Source organism: Notothenia rossii (genome assembly GCF_949606895.1).
Source record: "Notothenia rossii genome assembly, chromosome: 2".
NCBI classification, from domain to species: domain Eukaryota; kingdom Metazoa; phylum Chordata; class Actinopteri; order Perciformes; family Nototheniidae; genus Notothenia; species Notothenia rossii.
The window spans coordinates 22,181,303-22,202,419 of NC_136904.1; the positions used below are offsets into that span (position 1 = coordinate 22,181,303).

At 42.5% G+C, this 21,117-nt stretch overlaps 1 protein-coding gene across 2 annotated transcripts; it reads left to right on the forward strand.

Annotated features, from left to right (window-relative positions):
* Positions 1 to 158: 158 nt before the first annotated feature.
* On the forward strand, positions 159 to 19,844 carry cul4a (cullin 4A). 2 transcript variants are annotated; one of them, XM_079665482.1, is made up of 20 exons: positions 159 to 805; positions 1,753 to 1,868; positions 2,017 to 2,120; positions 2,987 to 3,056; positions 3,146 to 3,219; positions 3,308 to 3,470; positions 3,563 to 3,652; positions 3,758 to 3,840; positions 4,461 to 4,528; positions 4,674 to 4,792; positions 4,893 to 5,085; positions 5,208 to 5,312; positions 5,429 to 5,539; positions 6,266 to 6,351; positions 6,472 to 6,570; positions 7,146 to 7,259; positions 7,337 to 7,442; positions 7,530 to 7,702; positions 18,297 to 18,449; positions 18,994 to 19,844. In XM_079665482.1, exons 1-20 carry the CDS (start codon positions 664 to 666, stop codon positions 19,087 to 19,089), a joined length of 2,265 nt encoding a protein of 754 aa, XP_079521608.1. In that variant the 5' UTR covers positions 159 to 663; the 3' UTR covers positions 19,090 to 19,844. The 2 variants fall into 2 exon arrangements, with proteins under 2 accessions (XP_079521608.1, XP_079521607.1); XM_079665481.1 differs by having other exon boundaries at positions 160 to 805; positions 6,463 to 6,570.
* Positions 19,845 to 21,117: the final 1,273 nt, after the last annotated feature.

Here is a 21,117-nt window from a genome sequence, read left to right on the forward strand (position 1 = left end):
TAACTTTACCTCAAATACTCTTTATTGCTCGGTATAAATTAATTTAGATGTTTTTAATGTTTGAGCTCTCCAACAAACTGGAAGAAAGAAAATGACAGTGAAAGGTCAAACTGTCACTGAACGCACCTCGGCCGCTTTTCACCCAGGATGCACCTGTCCAACTGAACTGTCTGAGAAAAGCCATTTTGTTGTGCTAGCTAGCTAACGCTATGTGGGTAAAGAAAGCCACTAAAAATATGGGTCTGTTACCTCAACGCTAACTCTCGTTTTTCCTTGTTTCTTTACCGGCGCAGTGATATACCTCTGTAAGTAGGCAGCACTGGCATGGACTAACGTTATCCGGAAAACAAGCTGAAGTGTTTAGAAGAAGACGGTAGCTGGTAGCTAAAGTGTGCTGCAGTTTCAGATAACACACTCTTAGCTAACATTAGATATCTGTTTACTTCACCTACGGTAGTTATGGTTTTTTTTCTGATTGATTTACGTTGGTCAGTGTGTGGGTGTTTGTAAATGTGTTTTTAAATACACTTTGGCTGCCCACCAAAGACAACTGGTTCAACAAAGAGTCTGTGACAGTGAGTAATAAACAGGCGACTGGACTATCAAACAGTAACTAAGAAAGAAAATAAGCATACAGCGTTGAACCCTCACGCTAATCTGATAATGGCAGAGGACACCCGACAGGACAAGAGGGCCAGCTTCTCAGCCCTGACGGAGCACAACACCAACGGGATGGCCCGGAGCTCCGCCGTGGCCTCCAGCAAGAGTGGCGCTTCAAAGAAATTAGTGATCAAGAATTTCAAAGGTGCTGTCCCTGGTCGTTTTCACCTTCTTTACCTAACAGCGTCACTTCATATCTTTTATAATACTGAGCGTGTAACTTTTAGATGATGCTGTCAAAAAAAGTTGGGTACATATTGTTTTTTTTTACCAGAAATGGTCTGATTAGAGCCATTTCAAAAAATTCCCAAATTGGGATCAGTAAAGTACCATCTTATCTTATGTCCGATTTTAATAGGCTTTGATTTTGTAAACACACATGCACACATCTCCTAGTCTTTTTTTTTTCTCGATTCATTTATTTATTTGGCGTCACAACTTCTGTTTGTCCCATCAGATTTTAGCACGCATTGATTGTAGTAGACTAATTCAGTTATTAATAATATAGTACATTAGACTATGATAATGTGATGTTTTATTTTTTTAATAACTTTTATATTGTATAATAACAAATACATACACATGTACCTCTTACAATGACTGTGCATCTTTTTGGCTGCTATTAATAGATTAAATAGTAATTTTGCGCAATCATTTGACAACTTGTGATAGGATGCCATTATTATTGTTTTTGTTTATCAACTAATAATTGTGACAGAGCTTTATAGCTAACAAACACTTGCTTTTAATACAGGCAGCCAAACATTTCTTTAGGACTACATATGTGCAAACTTCTACTGAACAAAGTATATCCAACTTATGTACTATTTATTAAACAAAAAGTCACAACATTTATGTTCTCACCTGGTCCACAGCATGTGGTGTAGGCCTTGGTTTATTGTCCGTTATTATCCCAAAAATGACAATTAAAAACACATTTAAACCTGCAACTTATCATGTATCGGTTAAACACGTGAAACCATGTTTTAAGATGCAAATATATTTTTTATTTTCATTATATGCTTCCTTGTATCTTCTTTGGCAATATCTCATTTGTATTCATTAACATTGTTGCTTTTTTCTCTCCAACAGACAGGCCAAAGTTAGCCGAGAACTACACCGAGGATACATGGCTGAAGCTACGAGATGCAGTGGGAGCCATCCAGAACAGCACCTCTATCAAGTACAATCTGGAGGAGCTCTATCAGGTAGCTACAACTACAATTTCTACATATCAAAAGTGGTACTCATCATTTGCAATAAATTACCAAGAATAGCTTTAAATCAAGAAATAATGTGACAAACATTAACTTTTTTTCTGCTCTTGTTTCTCTCCCTTGTCTCTCTTTCTTGAAGGCGGTAGAAAACCTGTGTTCATATAAAGTCTCCCCCACGCTGTACAAGCAGCTACGGCAAGTGTGTGAAGATCATGTGCAGGCCCAGATCAAACAGTTTAGAGAATATCCTTTTTTATGTGAACAGACACATAACTCACGCCACGTGTTGAAGCTGTGAACACATTTTGAATCATGATGCATTGTGTCACTGAGTCTCTCCTGGCAGTTAGTAAATGATCTCAAAACTTTGGAAATCAAACTGCATTTGGTCTGTTCTCAGCCCTGTTGAATACTGCGCTGCAGAAATGTTCATTTAGTAATCCTCTTCAGATCAAGCAGCCCATGACTCATATAAGAGAACGATGTACGATGTGAGGGTCTAAGGACAGAGGGTGTCGTATTGTCATACTGATATTCTGTACAAACTAACATTTGTGATATTGGGCTATATAAATAAACATTGATTGATTGATTGAAGAGAAGACAGTTGGACCAGCCTTTACTTACTGCAGCGATTTAAGCCGAAATGCAGTGCTAATATTTATTACAAACTTGTAGCTTTATTTGTACATGTATATGAGATTTAAGAGATAGCTTTCAACTTAATTTAGAAAGTGTTGGCCCTCCTGTTACACCTCAGGTGTTGTTGCAGTCTTTTCTCCCAAGAGGTCAACATACAACAAGTTTGACAGCTTTCTAATTCTAAACAAAAGGGCTGTTTGTCTGTTATAGGCAAAGCAATTACAGGACCGTTTTAATTAATGTAATCATATTTCATTTCCAAAAAGAACAGTTTTTACCCCCCCCCCCCCCCCCCCCCTCTAATAAGACCTACAGAATGTTCAGTAAAGAGTAAACAGATTGCTTTTACCTAACTTGAACCCCAAATCTTTTTGAGCAAATAAGTGAGATAAATGGTTTATGTCATGCTTGCTAACGAAAGGATACTTTGAACATGTGTGAAGGTTTTCCCTTAACATGGAGCTCACAGAGTCTTTGGACAACCTTTCCTTCCTGAAGCGAATTAATCGCTGCTGGCAGGATCACTGCAGGCAAACTGTAAGTGTGATGTTTGACAAACATGCAAATCAAAACTGTTTGAGTAAGAAAGTTTCCTTTCAGACTCTTGTTGTTTTTCTCTTTTATAGATAATGATCCGAAGTATCTTTCTCTTCCTGGACCGTACCTATGTGCTGCAGAACTCCCTACTGCCCTCCATCTGGTAAAGCTACAGTTTATGCAAACATGCTTTCTTTTTTCTGTCTGTCAAGTTGTATCAGGAGGCTAATGCTATGATTCCTACCATGCAGGGACACTGGGTTGGAGCTGTTTCGTACCCACATTGTGAGTGACAGCGGGGTTCAGAAACGGACAGTAGACGGCATCTTGGAGCAGATAGAACTGGAGCGGAACGGAGAGACAGTCGACCGGAGTCTGATCAGGAGTCTGCTGGGCATGCTGTCAGACCTGCAGGTACCTAAGCCCCTGGTTCATTACTAACAAATTAGTCGACTTGAGTTTATGTCATTGTTTTTACACCCAGAAACCTTCTATCTTTTGTTCAGGTTTACAAAGATTCCTTTGAGGAGAGGTTTTTGATCGATACCAATCGTCTGTACGCTGCAGAGGGACAGCGGCTGATGCAGCAGAGAGATGTGAGTGGGAGGATTCATGGATATTTGATGTATTGATCACTAATCTGTCACACACTTGATGCCATCACATGCAACTGCTCTGAACCTTCATGTTCATGTGTCCAGGTGCCTGAGTACCTGCACCACGTGGCTCGTCGGCTGGAGGAGGAGAACGATCGAATCATGAGCTACCTCGACCAGAGCACTCAGTAATTTGTTTTTAAATGTTTAACTCTCTAAAATCTGAATTCCATAATTAACACTTTTTAATACAAAACAACAACGCATGTGCATACCAAGAGAAACGCATAAAGAGAACATAAATAACCATTTATTATCATTTCTTCCCAAACATGAACACAGGGTAAACCTATAATACAATACCATTAGGGGCCTCTGTAAATAGATAAATAAGAGCCTGGGGTCTTTTAATGTACTTTTTGTAGACAAATGGTTCATTATAGTTTCAGGTGTTTGCTTACATTGCTAGTACAGAGCCCTATGTTACATTCCCTTAACATCTTCTTTGTCATTCTTTTTACTATTATGCCTTTGTTTGATTTTTAATAACCAGCATTAGTAAAGCATGTGTAATGCTTTACTACTTTAAGAATGCTCTAATTGTCTCATACTGGTCAAATCCACACTATTCAGAGGTTACAGCTTTGTTTATTATTCTTAAGTCCACAAATAGTTAAGAAACTTAACCTGGAAAAGTTGCTATGCAAAAATGTCATTTTATTGAATGAATAAATGGACAAACCTTTCATGTATGCGTTTATGATATCTTTTTGATACATGTTCTCTCTTTTCCCCACGTACCTTTCAGGAAACCACTTATTAGCTGTGTTGAGAAACAACTTTTAGGAGAACACATGACTGCAATGCTACAAAAAGGTACGTCTGCGTTCCTGTACTTACACATCCGTCCCTTTTTGAAATCTGTGAATTAAGTGTTGTTAATGTGAAATTGCTAAAATGCTGTAACATTCATATGGACATAACAAAATATGCAATAATAGTGTCATTTGTTTTATTCCAGGACTGAGCACCATGCTGGATGGGAATCGTGTCACTGAGCTGTGCCTCCTCTACCAGCTCTTCAGCAAGGTGAAGGGCGGACTCCCCACACTGCTGCAGTTCTGGAGGGATTACATTAAGGTAAACATAAAAACCTCATACACACAGAAAGCAATACTATCAAGAAGAACATGGTCTGAGAGATGCATTTGCACATTGATGAATCTGTCCCTCGTCTCAGTCCTTCGGTGGAGAGATTGTCTGCACTCCAGAGAAAGACAAGGACATGGTGCAAGACCTGCTGGACTTCAAAGACAAGATGGACAACGTTGCACAGAACTGCTTTGCGAGGAATGAGGGATTCATCAACGCCATGAAGGAGGCCTTCGAGACCTTCATCAACAAGAGGCCCAACAAACCCGCTGAGCTTATTGGTGAGTCAGGCAAATGAATGACATGGCAGTTGATACTCATAAACATACCTTTTTTAATTAGGTTTCTTTAGTTATAGCCTGTAATTATAGTTGCCTGTAATAATATATTGCTTCCAATCCAGCTAAATATGTGGACTCTAAGTTGAGAGCGGGAAACAAAGAGGCTACAGAGGAAGAGCTGGAGAGGATCCTGGATAAGATAATGATAATCTTCCGTTTCATACACGGTCAGTTTCACTTCCGTCGTCAATGCTCGCTGTCTCAGACAAATGTTGCTCTCAACCACTATGAAGCGTTTAACACTGTGATAAGAGCTTTTTATCTGTGTTGTCTTTTACTCCAGGAAAAGATGTGTTTGAGGCTTTTTATAAGAAGGACTTGGCCAAGCGTCTGCTGGTTGGAAAGAGTGCTTCTGTTGACGCTGAAAAGTCCATGCTCTCCAAGCTCAAACATGGTGAGTCGAAAGTCAGGGAAGTAGCTGTTCTTTTGTCTTAAATATAAATTCCAGAATTAGTAAAAGAAATGATTGTCCGTTGTTGAGTGTCTTCATGGCATTTAGAGCATGCGGACACTGTGTCAGAGAGCTTGGGAGTAGAGCTGACAAACTGAAAATAATGTCAGATAATCACCGCAGTGCCGCACACAGATAATGATTTGAATGCATGCTTCTGTTAGTTACCTGCCAGTTATTAGGCTTCATGGCATGGTTTCATACTTTTCTGGGATAGTCTGTTATCTCATTGAAGTCAAAAAGGAAATGAAAATCTGCTCAAAGATTGTAGGCCAACCCCTTGAGGAACGTTATGACTCATGATATTAACGCAGGTGTACAACACTGTATTGAAGTCCAATCATGTCCTGAACGCAAAATAAAAACATCCCATTATTGGAGATGCATGGTTAGACTAAAATGACAGACAGTTTAATCCAAGATCAAATGTCGGCTGAAGGGTCTTGAATGTATTGCCTTCTATGATGATAAACATTTTAAATATATGTATTTGTTATTTTCGTCTTCCGTATTTTGTGTTTGTTCAATGGCGCTGCTGTAGTGCAACAACATTTTTAGACTTTATCTGATCATGAAGTTTCATTCTCACTATGATCATTGTCAACATGACGAGCGCTCGTGTGTAGGTATGAGAAGGATTCAATGTTTTGTGGTTTTGACTTCCTCCAGAGTGCGGAGCAGCCTTCACCAGCAAGCTGGAGGGGATGTTCAAGGACATGGAACTGTCCAAAGACATCATGATCCAGTTCAAACAGGTACTCCACATAAATACCAATATTAGTAGAATACAAATATTGATGCCATATTGCAGTATCTGTATGTGTTTTGACGTGCGCTATTATAAAATGTATGAGTCTTCTGCTCAGCATATGCAGAACCAGAGCGAGCCGAGCAACATTGAACTCACTGTGAACATCCTCACTATGGGCTACTGGCCTTCATACATACCCATGGAGGTCCACTTGCCGCCAGAGGTACGCACGTCTTTGTTTGGGTTCCTTAATGTGCACTCTGTGCTTAGACCAAAACACTGAAGCATCTAGGGAAGCAGTTTTCTATTTTGTTTGAACTACAGTTTGAGCATCAGACTATTTGTTTAAACAATATTTAGCCTTTCATTTGTTCTATTTTAGTGTGATGATTTAAAGTAGTTATTTGGGAAACACTTTTCATTTTCATGCACAAAATAATCAGTTTAGCCCACATTGTCCTAAAAAGATTCCTGCTAAGCTGCTTACATGGCTAATGGAAATGAATATTTCACTGGTTTTCCTGTTTACATGCAGCCATCAAAATACTCACCACGTATTTTAAGTTTTAAGCATATCCATCTTGTCTTAACCAAAAAAGGCTTAATTTGAATGCCTAATTCATAACATTACATTATATGCTGTATATAAAACCCATAACTAATTCAGAATATTGTCAATAGTTGTAAACAACATGAAATCTGGTTTCACAGAGTTGTACTATTGTGTCTTCATACTGATGATCTCTTAGCAGAGTCATCACTCAATCCCTAACAGACTCTCTCTTTGTGTTTGTGCAGATGGTGAAACTCCAGGAGGTGTTCAAGTTGTTCTACCTGGGGAAGCACAGTGGGAGGAAGCTGCAGTGGCAGCCCACACTGGGCCACGCTGTACTAAAGGCAGAGTTTAAGGAGGTAAGGGCATAATGCACACTGAAAGAGAAAAGGCCTGGGAAAGCCTTCACACTTAAAATCATTCCTTTTTGCCACAGGGGAAGAAAGAGCTGCAGGTGTCGCTGTTCCAGACGCTGGTGCTGCTGATGTTCAATGAGGGAGAGGAGTTCAGCGTGGATGAGATCCGCACTGCCACTGGCATAGGTTAAACACGTCTTCAAACATGTAGTACAACTATTCTATTGTGTGAGAGGGGCCTGGGTGTCACAGACTGTCTCTTGTCCTGCACAGAGGAGGGAGAGCTCAGGCGGACGCTGCAGTCCCTGGCCTGCGGAAAGGCTCGCGTCCTCAACAAGAACCCTCGAGGGAAGGACGTGGAGGACGGAGACCGCTTCAATTTCAACAATGATTTCAAACATAAACTGTTCCGCATCAAGATCAACCAGATCCAGATGAAGGAAACGGTAAAAAATCGTTCTTTCTTTTGATGTTTTGATATATGGATGTTAGTAGCAAAGAAAGCTTGACGCTGTTCTTGCAATGCATGTTTTTCTATGCAGAAGGATGCTAGGGATGCACGATATTGGTTTTTTGAAACCGATACCGATAACTAAGCATGGGCGGTATCATTTTTTTCATACCGTCATACCTTGCTGACATCATACCGTGGTATACGGTATATGACTGTATCAGTCCCAATTTAAGGGGTAATTTCTCCCCCCAAAATTTTTTTACTCACTATATCAACAGCCCCACCAAAAGTATTTTCCAGCAGCCGCCACTGACGGTATGCCTTTGGTCGACTTGAGTGAGGTGGCGTTCGGCGGCAAATAGATGTTTCGAACGGTATATTATATGTTCGGTGTAAAATGCAGCCCGAGCCGGTAGACGCTCGCAAAGTGCCGCGACGTGCGCGCAAGTGCAAAACAAGGGCTGCATACATGACACATTGTGCAAATGGCACATTTTGAGATCGGATACAGGACGCGTTTGTAGATGTCCGACGTTGTTTCCATAGTGAGCTAAGTTAACAATATATCATCATACATAAACATTTTCCGGGAGTAAATACTTGACTTATGTAAACTGTGTTCGTTATTCTCCCGTCCAGGAGAGAAGCTTTAAAAGGAGACTAAATGGAGTCTCTGTGAAAGTTCAATTGGGTACTTTAATTAAAAAAGGCGCGGGTTGGTCACAAGCATGATATTGTTCAGTCAGACAAACAGCTGTGATCCGCTCCTCGTTAGGGAAGCCAAGAGTTGGATCTCTCCTCCGGTGCTGTTATATATCCTCTGCTTGCTCCTCCCCGCCTGCCGGCTCGCCTCGTCTCCAATGTCCGTTGTTGCATTTAAACAGAGGATTGGCTCCTTTCACATCCAATATATGCTCAACACGCCTTTTCTCCTCATATTCTCTTTCATCACTTTTCATTGAACACATTCTAAACGCTGTAATCAATACTCTAAAAAATACTTCTCGGCTCGTTTGGTTTCCGGTCATTCCGGATGTTGTCACATGCTACTCTCGTCTGTAAACAATAATGTATTCAAATAAACTGTACCTTCATATTAATATTCAGCATGGTAGTATCTCGACATCTATAGTTGTAGTGTTAAATCAGTAGGCTTCGGTTTGCACCACTCCATATCATTTCGCTACTAAATTCACCTCTTTAGGAAATCGTATATTAGCCACATGCTAAATGCGTAGATGAAGGATTTTCAGAATAAAAGCTTAACTGCTTGTGCACAAGAATTTCTGGTTTTTCAGTATAAAAGAGCATTAAAACTGAAGGCATGTTTAAACTACATTTCCCCATTAAAACATTGATTTTAATTTCTAACACTTATTGAATAAAGTTTGCTATATTCACTAACTAGTTTGGCAATATTATTCCGTGCATGTGTTAAAAACCTTATTTCCATTTGATTCATTGGATTACTCGCGTGAATGTTTAGCACGTAAATGCTTTCGTTTTTAAAACCGTCCGACCTCGACTACAAAACCATCAACCAGTTGCATAGGATTAAAAAATGTCAACACTCACTCACCCCGTCTTAAACATTCCCAAAGAAGTGCCTCCATCTCTCGTTGTGCTGGATGAAGTCACTGGCGACGAGTAAACCCAAAATAGTCCCAAACAGGCGCAGAGGCATTTTTCTTTTTTACTAGTTGTCCGAGTTCGGGGCAGGCAAATGCTGCCGCCATCTTGCTCAGCTCAGCTCTGTGCTGAGCTCTGAGAGCGGGAAAGACGGACTGCCCTCTGCTGGCGCGTGCTGTGCATTACAACCAATGTCGTCCCTGTCAAAATTCCGTGTCAGTGTAATAGAATGAAACGCATCTATGATTTGGCGCACAGTCTGTGACGTCACGGTATTGAAAATCATACCGACGGTATTTCGAAATACCCTGGTATACCGTAATACCGTCATACCGCCCAAGCCTACCGATAACTTCCTGCTTCTCAAGACCGATACCGATAATAATATAATATATATATATATTAAATGTACCTGTAGTTTTTTCCTCGTTTTAGCCCTGGGGTCGTCTCTGGCAAACTTCTTGCCTTTTTCAAAAGCCTCGTCGATAGGTAAAAGCCCCGGTGCCTTTGCAGCTGGCTTTGGATTCGCCGCTAGTTTAGCAGCGCAGGGTCTTCGTATGCTTTTAACACACCATCGTAGCGATGGCGATGTTTCAGGTGACTAATCAGGTGGGAAGTATTATAGCTCGTTGCCTTTTTCCCTCCTCGTGGAACTTCTGCATTGCATTTGTTAATACAAATAGCAAGCGAACTATCTAACTCTGAAACTCTGAAATAGTCCCATACTACCGACGACATGTTTGTTTACTGTCCTGGCTTCACGGCCGCACACCATTTACGTCACAGCCAGGCATGAGTTAGGGAGCGCTGGATTTGTGAAAAACTCCCCTCTTCCTAAACCACTAATTACCACAGTACTGGCAAAACGGGAAGAGCCGAGTGAAAAACAAGCGCCCCTCATCCCAATCCACCCACAGCGCAGTATTTTTTTTCTTTTTTTTTACCCAAAAAATATATTGTTTATTATCGGGGCTATTAATACTTTTATCGGGTTTATCGGGATGACGTCATAATTCCTAATATCGGACCAATAATTATCGGGCCGATAATTATCGTGCACACCAGGCCTGGAATTTCGTCATTTTAGGGGCAAGGCCACTTGGCCTTTTGAGTTGTCAATTTTTTAAGGGCACAAAGGCCAAAAGCCAGGGCACCAAGGCCATAAATTAAAACAATGATTTAACATACGATATGAAGTGACTACGATTGTATATGCATTTACAATACTTTTATATATATTTATTAAGCATTCAATGGACACCAAATCGCAATTAAACAAATTCTTTATTAAAACTACCAAGGATTCTTATAGCACAGACATGTTTGGCTCACTGTGAGACTGTGGTAGTGGGCCTACGTCAAGGTGCGTCCTTATTCTGAGTCACTTGAAGAAGGAGATGATGACGAGTCAGGGAGATTTGGACTTTTGGGGTTCCTTTGACCATAGGGATGAATATTGGGTCTCCTTTTGTTGATGCCAGCTGCCCACCATCTTGCCACAGCTTCATCACTTTGATATTCAGCAGGAGCACAACCCTGGGATTTGATGAGGAGTAGATCTTCAATTGTTGAAGTGTGCAGGCTTAAACGCCAATCGCCCTGCATTCTCTTCATTACTGAGAACTGCCGTTCAACTTGAGAGGTAGAGACAGGAAAAACTAGGACTATTTGTATTAGGTGCAGCAGATTGGGGTACATTCTTCCCTTCTCCAACAAGAATCTGGACCATAATGGGAGGAAAGTTTCCCTACTATGGTGACGCACAATGTCGTATGTAGACAGTTCAGGCATGCCACAAGACATGTGAATGGGTATTTTGATCGCGTTTTGAAAATTGGGCGATATAAACTATCAGCAAACTTTGAACTTCCGTCTGCGATCGCCGGTAGTCAAATAAGTCTGCACAGAGGTCTTTGACAGCTAACAACACAGCGCTAACTGCCTAGCACTAGATAATAATAAAAAAAGAACACAACTGCAACATAACTCAGGGTTCTTACACCTTTTCCAAAGTCAAATTCAAGCACTTTTCAAGCATTTTCAAGGTGCATTTTCAAGCTTTTCAAGCAGCGTACAGCTGTTGTAAATTACATATTTATATGCACATACTTATACTCAAATGATTATTTCCCTACCTCACATTAAATCCGATGTTCTTTATGCTATAAACAACCAAATGTGTGTTTCGTAATAGCATTCTACATAAGGATGACAAATTAAAGATAAGAAAACAAAGTTTAATATTGTAAAATGAGTGACCCATATCATATATAGTAGACTGGGCATCCCATATAACCTGGCTGAGCCAATATAAAACAATCAGCCAACTAACTTTTCAATAAATTCTTCATTAACATTTTTAACATTTTTGAGGTCCTTTTTAGGGTGGCAGTAAACATACGGCTCTCCAAGGTTAGGACAAAACCATTGAAACACAAAGCTGATATAAAAAAAAGCGTGTGCAGAGATCCTCTTTCTGTGTAAGGGTTTTGGAGGTTTCCAGGGAATTTTTTGCAGAATATGAAACTTTTATTGCCAAAATCTCCCGATAAATACATGTTTGAAGCTTGTAAAGGGAAGATGACAGCTCTCCCTCGCACTAATGCTTTTACGTAGCGATGCTCCCCCCTCCCTCCCGCTGACATTATGAATGTATGGCGTATAGCAGGGGTCGGCAACCTTTTTGATATGAAGTGCCATTTTAAAAATGTTATCAGCGTGCCAACGATCGATAATTATCAACGGGGGGGGGGGTTGAGGAGCTTGACGCTCGTCAACTATCAGCTGGAGGGCGGGGGAGCCTCGCTGCGGGGAAGCAGTGTGTGGACCTGTCAGCGCAACTTACATGATGCCGAATTTAACAAACACATTTAAATAGTTGGTTTAAACGGCCTAATAATAAGGACGATCGTCCGTTCTGTGATTCTCCAGAGCACAAATGTTATGATATTAGGGTCATGCAGAGTGAGAGAGAGGGGTGCGGCTTGTGCATGTGTGTTTGTGAATGGTAGAGCGACAGTGAGGGAACGTGTATGTTTCTGGAAGTGAAACGCGAAAGCAGAAAAACAGAGGTCTGTGATGTATTTTGTGAAACAGAAGAACAGCTAAATAAATGCAACGTCCTCCCAAGAAGAGCTCGCCTCTCTCCAGTCATTTAAGCTAAAGTGGGTTATTGAACCTGAAGCTTGTTGCTTCTGCCCTCCTCGACTACGGTCTGGGAGCCGACAGGAAAGTTCAACACACAGATGGCCAGTCCGCCCCTTTGTAGCATATTATTTCGATGAGAGATGAGCAGATCGCCACTGGGCTTTCAACTAAATACACAGCCACGCAAAAACTGCGGCATTTGTACAGCTCCTTATGGTTACTGCAATTAGTGAAGTGCTTTCCTCCGTGGTAAAAAGATCAGCACTGCACCACAGAGGAAAGCCGCAGAAAGTCAACTGGAGATAAAGAGAGCCGGGCTGCGTTGCGTGCATGGCTTCCTTCTGCAGGTAACGGGGAGACGAGCTCTGGCGGCGGTCTCGCGTTCAGGATCCGAAAATTAATTTAAATATTTTGCACACTTATTCCACTTATTCCTAGTGTGCCACTGGTTATGCCAATGCTGGCACGCGTGCCAGGGGTTGCCGACCCCTGGCGTATAGTAATCATAGATAACACGGCAGGGTCCGTTACAGTTTTTTTCATCTGATTTCAAATAAACAAAGTCTTGGCTTTCAGAATATTAAACTTGTTTCGGTAAATTCAGATGATAAATACAACTTTGAAGCTTGTAACGGCATAATTACAAGCGGAGAACGGAGTAACTTTACGTCAAAGCAGGCATAACAACAGCCGGTGTTTCTCGTGAGTGTTTTCCCCGGGAAACTAACACAATACACACAAACGCAAAAATACACAAACACACACTCGCGAGCTTCCCCCAGACCATTAATACAAACTAAAATATGTTTCCTCCGTTAGAAAGCTAGGAATATCCTCTTTCCAACAGTGTATAACTCAAAATGTGTCTTCGGGTCAATGTGACTGATTTCGATGGAGCAAGTTTAGGCACGAAAAATACTACCAGTAGAAATACATTGCTTTTATAATAATAATAATAATAATAATGCATTTTATTTATATAGCGCTTTTCATGACTCAAAGACGCTTTACAATATGAGGGAGGGTATATAAACAAGGACAGGCAAACAAGTAAGTATAGTAAAATAAATAAAAAGGCAGTCAAGAGGAAATTGATTGAGAGGAGGGGGGCTTATGGGTAGGCAGAGTTGAAAAGATGTGTTTTGAGGCGGGACTGAAAGACTGTGAGGGACTCAGAGTCACGGAGATCTTGGGGGAGGGAATTCCAGAGCCTAGGAGCTGCCACTGAGAAGGCTCTGTCCCCAAAGCTGCAGAGTGTGGATGTGGGAATGGATAGGAGTCCGGCTGCGGTGGATCTGAGGGACCGTGGGGGTTGATAAGGAGTGAGAAGGTTTGTGAGATAAGGGGGGGCCAAATGGTGGAGTGCTTTGTAGGTGAGGACCATCATTTTGTAATTGATGCGATGGGAGACAGGAAGCCAGTGGAGCTCTTTGAGGACTGGGCTGATGTGATGCCATGATTTGGTATGTGTGAGGAGACGTGCAGCTGCATTTTGAACCCGTTGGAGTCTGTTGAGGGATGTAGTGCTGATGCCGTAAAGAAGTGAGTTGCAGTAGTCAAGGCGGGAGGAAATGAAGGCATGGATTAGTCGTTCGGCTGCGGGGCGGGTGAGAGAGGGTAGGATTTTTGCAATATTGCGGAGGTGGAAAAATGAGGTTTTGACTGTTTGGCGGATGTGAGGTTCGAGGGAGAGGGTGGGGTCAAAGATTACGCCAAGGTTGCGTGCCTGATTGGAGGGGGAAACAATGGTGCCATCGATGGTGAGTGTTATGTTAGTGACCTTGCTGAGGGTGGATTTGGAGCCAATTAGGAGGAGTTCTGTTTTGTTGCTGTTCAGTTTGAGGAGGTTATGTTGCATCCAAGTTTTAATAGCTGTCAGACAGGAATCGATGTGGGTAAGGGGTGGGTTATGGAGGGATTTGGTGCTGAGGTAGATCTGAGTGTCATCAGCATAGCAGTGGAAGTCCAGGTTGAAGTGGCGGAGTATCTGACCGAGGGGCAGGATGTAAATGATGAAGAGGAGGGGTCCAAGTACTGATCCTTGAGGAACACCTTGGGTGACTGAAGCTGTGGCAGAGGAGTGGTTGGGGAGGGAGATGAAGTGGGATCGTTCAGTGAGGTAGGACTGGAGCCATCTGAGTGCAATACCTTCAATACCAATGTCCCTGAGTCGGGTGAGCAGGATGTTGTGGCTCACGGTATCGAAGGCTGCACTCAGGTCGAGGAGGATGAGAATATTGAGGGAACCAGTGTCAGCAGAGGTGAGGAGGTCATTGAGGACTTTGACGAGTGCAGTTTCTGTACTGTGGTGAGGACGAAATCCAGACTGAAGGGGTTCATAAAGCTGGTTGGTTTGGAGATGGCAGTGAATTTGATTGGCTACAATGCGTTCAAGAGTTTTTGAGAGGAATGGTAGGTTGGAGATGGGGCGGTAATTAGTGAGGGAGGAGGGATCAAGACCAGGTTTTTTGAGGATTGGAGTAACGGCAGCAGTTTTGAAGGCAGAGGGGACGGTTCCATGGGACAGCGAGGAGTTGAAAAGGTTAGCAAGATAGGGGCAGAGGACGGGGAGGCAGGACTTCAGGAGAGGAGTGGGTAGAGGGTCAAGGGAGCAGGTTGTGGGATTTGAGGAACCGATCAGATGGAGTATTTCAATTGGGGTAACGAGGTTGAACTGGGAAAGGCGGCGCTGGGGAGGAGGAGTCAGGAGGTCAAGGGAGATGGGGGGAGAAATGGTAGCGGTGGAGGTTGGGGGAGATGCTTGTATATCAGATGGAGCTGAGAAGGAGTGGTTAATGGCGTTAATTTTGTCTGCGAAAAACTGGAGGAATGAGCTGCAAGTAGCGGAAGTAGAAGTAGGGAGTTTATCAGCACGAGGTTTGAAGAGCTTGTTAACTGTGGAGAAGAGGGTCCTGGGGTTACGGGAGGGGTCAGTGAAGATGTTGGAGAGGTAGGCAGATTTAGCGGCAATAAGAGCATCTCTGTATGCATTGAGATGGAGTTTGTAGCTTATGTAATGGACTGTGAGGGATGATTTATTTGAAAGACGTTCAAGTTGGCGGCCTCGCTGCTTCATTTTACGCAGTGCGGGTGTGAACCAGGGTGAGGAGGTCTTGAAAGTAACAGTTTTATTTTTGAGGGGGGCTAAAGTGTTGAGGGAGGTGAGTAGGGTGGAGTTGAGGTGGGTGAGCAGATCGTCAGGTGAGCTGAGGGTTGCGTCCAGGGGGAGATTAGACGATAGCAGTTCAGAGAGATGGTTATGGTCAATGGAATGTAGATTACGGAAGGTGATGTTTCTGGGTGGGCAGGGGTTTCGGGTGGGGGGGGCAATGTTGAATTGTATGAGTTTGTGGTCGGAGAGGGGAAATGGGCAAGGGTGGAGGTCAATCACTGGGAGGTTGGTAGAGCAGACGAGATCAAGAATGTGTCCTTTCTCATGGGTGGGGAAGATGACATGTTGGGTGATAGAGAAATTGTCCAGTAGGGTTGTGAATTCGGATGCCAGCTTGCAGGTGGGTGAGTCAATGTGAATGTTGAGGTCACCAAGTAGTAACAGACGTTGAGAGAGGGATGAGGCAAGTGTGAGGAACTCAGTGAAATCGGAGAGGAAGGAGGGATGAGGTTTAGGAGGCCGGTAAATGAGGATGACTGTCAGTGAGGGAGGGGCTTTGAAGGCAATGAATTCAAAGGATGATACTGAGGGGAGGGTTAGTTCTGTGATCTGGATGTTCTGATTGTGGATTACAGCAAGGCCGCCACCACGGCGGGAGGGGCGGGGTTTAGTGATGTATTTAAAGCCAGGGGGGGATGTTTGGTTGAGGGAGAAGAAGTCATCGGGCTGTTGCCAGGTTTCGGTGAGCAGAAGGAAATCAAGGGATTTTTCCAAGATTAGTTCATGGAGGATGAGGGCTTTCTTGTTGAGTGATCGGATGTTAAGGAGGGCAATATTAGTTGAGTGGGAGGGGCGTGGTATGGTCACAGGCTGAAGAGGTGAGAGGTTGTCCAGGTTGACAGTGCGGGGAGGAATGTGAGATGGGGGGGAGGAGCGGAGAGGAGGTGGAAGGAAGTGTGTTATTATCAGTTTATTATCAAATAAGGGCGGTGGAATCCACTCCAGGTATTTGGGCCAGCTCTGAGCAGAGGGCAGTGGAATCCACTCCAGGTATTTGGGCCAGCTCTGAGCAGAGGGCAGTGGAATCCACTCCAGGTATTTGGGCCAGCTCTGAGCAAAGGGCAGTGGAATCCACTCCAGGTATTTGGGCCAGCTCTGAGCAGAGGGCAGTGGGATCCACTCCAGGTATTTGGGCCAGCTCTGAGCAGAGGGCGGTGGAATCCACTCCAGGTATTTGGGCCAGCTCTGAGCAGAGGGCAATGGGATCCACTCCAGGAATTTGGACCAGCTCTGAGAAGAGGGCAGTGGAATCCACTCCAGGTTTTTGGTACAGCTGGGATTGTAACGGACCAGTGGTGGGTGTATAATATGGAGTAATAAGTGCGCTCAGATGACATGACAGTTGTGGGACATGGCGGTTAGTCGACCAGATTTTCGGACAGAGAAGCGGCGAACAGTCAGCGCCAGCGTCCTCTCACGCCGAACTTAGAACCCTGTGTTAGAACCTTAGAACCTTTATGTGCTTCATCCTCTGAAAACCACAGGATGGCGACTGTCGCACATACTGACATAGGTACGCTCCTTTTTATTATTGTCACCTGCATAAGCAATTATCCCACATCGAGTTCGCTAACGTTACTAGCTTAAACAAACGTAACATGCAATGTTAGGCTAATCCAAAATGCTCTACTACGGCTTACCTTTCATATTGCTCGTCAGCGCAGACTCTCCCATCGCGAATAATTGAAATTCTTTGTGGCAAACTGTGCAGAAGGCGAATCGTTGGGTTGATCCTCGTTTTAGCCACAGCTTGTATTTCTTTTCGGATAGCCAACGCTCGTTAAAACAGCAACCTCCTGGCATACTGTCATTCTCTCATTAGAATGCCCAGGTCACACAAATAAAACACGTGTAGGTCGCGCGCATAGCGCGGGAAGGCCGGAGCGGAGCTGTTTTATGTAGAAGCGAAGCAACTAAGCGCGCTCCGACTTCTTTATTTTCTTTTAATCTAAAAAGCGAACTATTCAGTCAGACAGCAATTTATTGTAAAAGTAAAGCATTTACAATTTCAAGCACTTTATCTCAAATCCAAGCACCATTCCCAAAATTCAAGCACTTTTCAAGTCATGAAAACACCTCGTAAAAATTCAAGCATTTTCAAGGATTTCAAGCACCCGTACGAGCCCTGATAACTTATCCAAGTAGTAACAAAAACACTTCAAAATATTATAATTATGCATTACCATACGAGCAAGAAATAGTAATGTTATCCATAAAATTACTCTTAAAGCTGGACAAATGAAAAACTTAACGGCAAACAGGATCATCACAAAACCTTACCTCACCTCACACCCCCTCACACGGACGCGTGAGGGGGTGGGCGGAGATAGGTCCTAGACTGATGTCAACTGTCATCATAGACCGTTCGAGCGGTGCATTCCAGGCTCAAATCAAGCGCACCGCTGATTTTTTTTTCCTCCTTCAAAATATGCTGGTGTTGAAGCCGTGTCAGAAAAGAGGCAGACTGCTAAACAACAAAACTTAGTCAGAGAGGGCATCAAGGCCACTGTGGCCTTATGGCAGATATCATTTTTAAGGGCACAAGGCCAAAGTGGGAGGGCACGAGGGCCATGGCCCTCGTGGCCCTCGTGAAATTCCTGCCCTGTGCACCACTAATATGTACGCATTGTTCTTACAGGTAGAGGAGCAGGTAAGCACCACAGAGCGCGTCTTTCAAGACAGGCAGTATCAGATCGATGCAGCTGTGGTGCGCATCATGAAGATGAGGAAGACCCTCAGTCACAACCTCCTGGTGTCAGAGCTCTACAACCAGCTCAAGTTCCCCGTAAAGGTGAACACTCCTAAGCTTCTTCTTATTCTTTGAATTGATAACTGATTTCTATAACGTCCATTTCTAGAATGTAGTATGAAAACATGTAGAATGCATTATCACCTGCGTATAGCATGGTTTAATTATATTTATGAGCACTGATGGACATTGTTAAAATGAGGTATAAGCATTTACTTGAAATGGGCATTTGGGGACTGAGGTGATTTAAAAATAAATATTGACTTTCACTCCAATACACTATTGCTATACAAATGGGACCAGCCCTTTTTAAAGTACTATGATACTCGTGCCTTGTTACTCATTCTAAAATATTTTATATTATGAATATTTATAAGTGTTAACTTAAATTTGACATCTATTTAAGCGCATTATAACTCATTGTAAGTCAAATCCATGGTACAATCATTGAGTCATTTAACTGTTACCTTTCTAGATATTTTGTATACACACACACACACACACACACACACACACACACACACACACACACACACACACACACACACACACGAAGCTCATAGTTGATTTTCTTTCCTGTCTGCAGCCGGGCGATCTGAAGAAGCGGATCGAGTCGCTCATAGACAGAGACTACATGGAGCGTGACAAGGAGACTCCTAACCAGTACCACTATGTTGCCTGAAGGGATACAGCTGTTACTGCCATGCTTTCCTCAGAGCAAGCGTACAGCTGGCCCCCCTAAACACAGCATAACGGCCCTCCAGCCACCCGACTCTCCTCTGGTGCCCATCTTCCCCTCCATCCAGGATCCTGGACGCATCGTCCCGATCACACAGAGCTCCAGAGAGACGAGAGACACTTGGCTGTACCGTTCCCACTCTGCGTTACCTTTAGTGGCTCAGGGCTGGGGGAGTGGCCCGGGTTGTTGATGGTTGGTTTATGTGACTTACAAATCTGCTAATGCAAAACTCAACTGAAAATGATTAGCACTTTCCTCTGTTTTTGTTTCTTTTTTTCCCTCCCAGGATTTTGATTTATTTCCCCCTCTCCATCACGCAGTTCTAAAATCACTTATTTTCTACTATAGTTGGTTTGTCTTGAGTTTATATTGTTTTTTTTGTTCAAGGCGTTCCCCTTGGGAATGGCTGCGTAAACTGCTGAGTGTAAACCTGGTTGGTTGGTATGGCAGAGAAACAGCTTTTAAGGACAAAAAAAGACTTAAGAAGATGAAATGGGTCAGATGTGTTTGGGTATGAGGGGAGGGTTTATTGCTCAGAAGCTAAACAACATGCAGGCAGGCCACTTGGGTATTTCTTTGGGTATCTTCTATGTTCTGACCAAAATGTCCAAATGTCATGTGCTGACGTTTTTGTAGATCAGATTGTATTACGTGTAAGAGTGAGATAAAGTGAACCTGAATAAATGGATATTTAATGATTCAATTCATAATTTGTAGATAAATAGCTAGTAGTAGTGTTGATATTTTCTTTATTTGAATACATGTCTTCCATCTTGCCTCTTTTCAGCTTGATCATGCTACATAGTTCTGTGTGCGAACAGTGTGCAACTCATTCAATCCAATATGATTTCATCAAATGGTGAATCTTGATTAAAACAAAACAATTTCCAATGGGATCAGAGCCGATGGGCTTTAATGTATCAAGAATCTTGTCTTGTAGGCATCATTGAGGTTTGCAGTTTAAGTATCAAAACATTGACATTACTTAGATCAGAAGTCATTTAAACACCACAACACTATAATGTCCTTTTCGGGCCTTGTATCACTCCCTAAATAATACAAGTTGTCCGTTCTCTTTCCAATCAGTTTTGAGTTATCTTCAAATAATTTTTGATTCAAAGGCACTAAGGTTTTACTTTTCTGATAAACGAGCCATTCGGGATGAAATGAAAGCATATTTCTTAATACTTTCACAGCAGGGAATGTACAGCTTTTTATATATCACTTAGAAATAGATATTAAATCAATGAAAACTTGTCTGATATTCTAGTCTTAATAAAACAAGAAAATGGCATGTATTTTGTTAAAACACAAGTTGAACTATGCAGGGAGATTTTAGCAGGGCCCTGATAAGTCTTGTGGAGCAGCATTAAAGCAGCCTCTGCGTTCCTTCTAGGGTTTGCACACCCTCGTGAATTGATGATGGTGTCAGCTGACTTCCCACCACAACACATGCAGCCTGCACAGGGTCTGTCTGCATGCTGACTTCCTATATTGTAATCTTGACGTTGTTCTTCAGATGATACATGATGTGTAATATAGCTGATATCTTACATGGCATGCTAAAGTGTACTTTCCCATTTCCATACCTTTAACCAGGCAGCTATTGTTTTAACAATGTCATGCTTTGCGTTTGTTTGAAAAGTGTCAGAAAGAGAAGGCAAACAAACCAAAGTAAAATGTTGTCCTGAAATTGTTTTGGTGTTTCCCTCCTCCGATCATTATTACATTTTTAATAATTTTTAGCCTTGGCACATATAGCTTGTGTGAGTTCCCCGAAGGAGAAGTGTAATATTATTCCTGGAAGTGCACTATTTGTCTCATTATGTTTCTCTTTACACCCACTCGTCATTATGTACAGTTATGTAACTTCTTGATGATTAGTCATGTTTTTCAAACGCAGTATAGTAAAAAATGCATTACACTGTTACTCCCTGTGGACTACATTTGTGACATTCATGTAAATGGACC

What these genes read in the sequence shown, in the direction of transcription:
- cul4a (XM_079665481.1), top strand. Translation starts at nt 664, where the DNA reads ATGGCAGAGGACACCCGACAGGACAAGAGGGCCAGCTTCTCAGCCCTG. An exon ending in GCATGCTGTCAGACCTGCAG is followed by an intron (nt 3,471 to 3,562) that starts GTACCTAAGCCC and finishes TCTTTTGTTCAG; the next exon opens with GTTTACAAAGATTCCTTTGA. An exon ending in TCTGGAGGGATTACATTAAG is followed by an intron (nt 4,793 to 4,892) that starts GTAAACATAAAA and finishes CCCTCGTCTCAG; the next exon opens with TCCTTCGGTGGAGAGATTGT.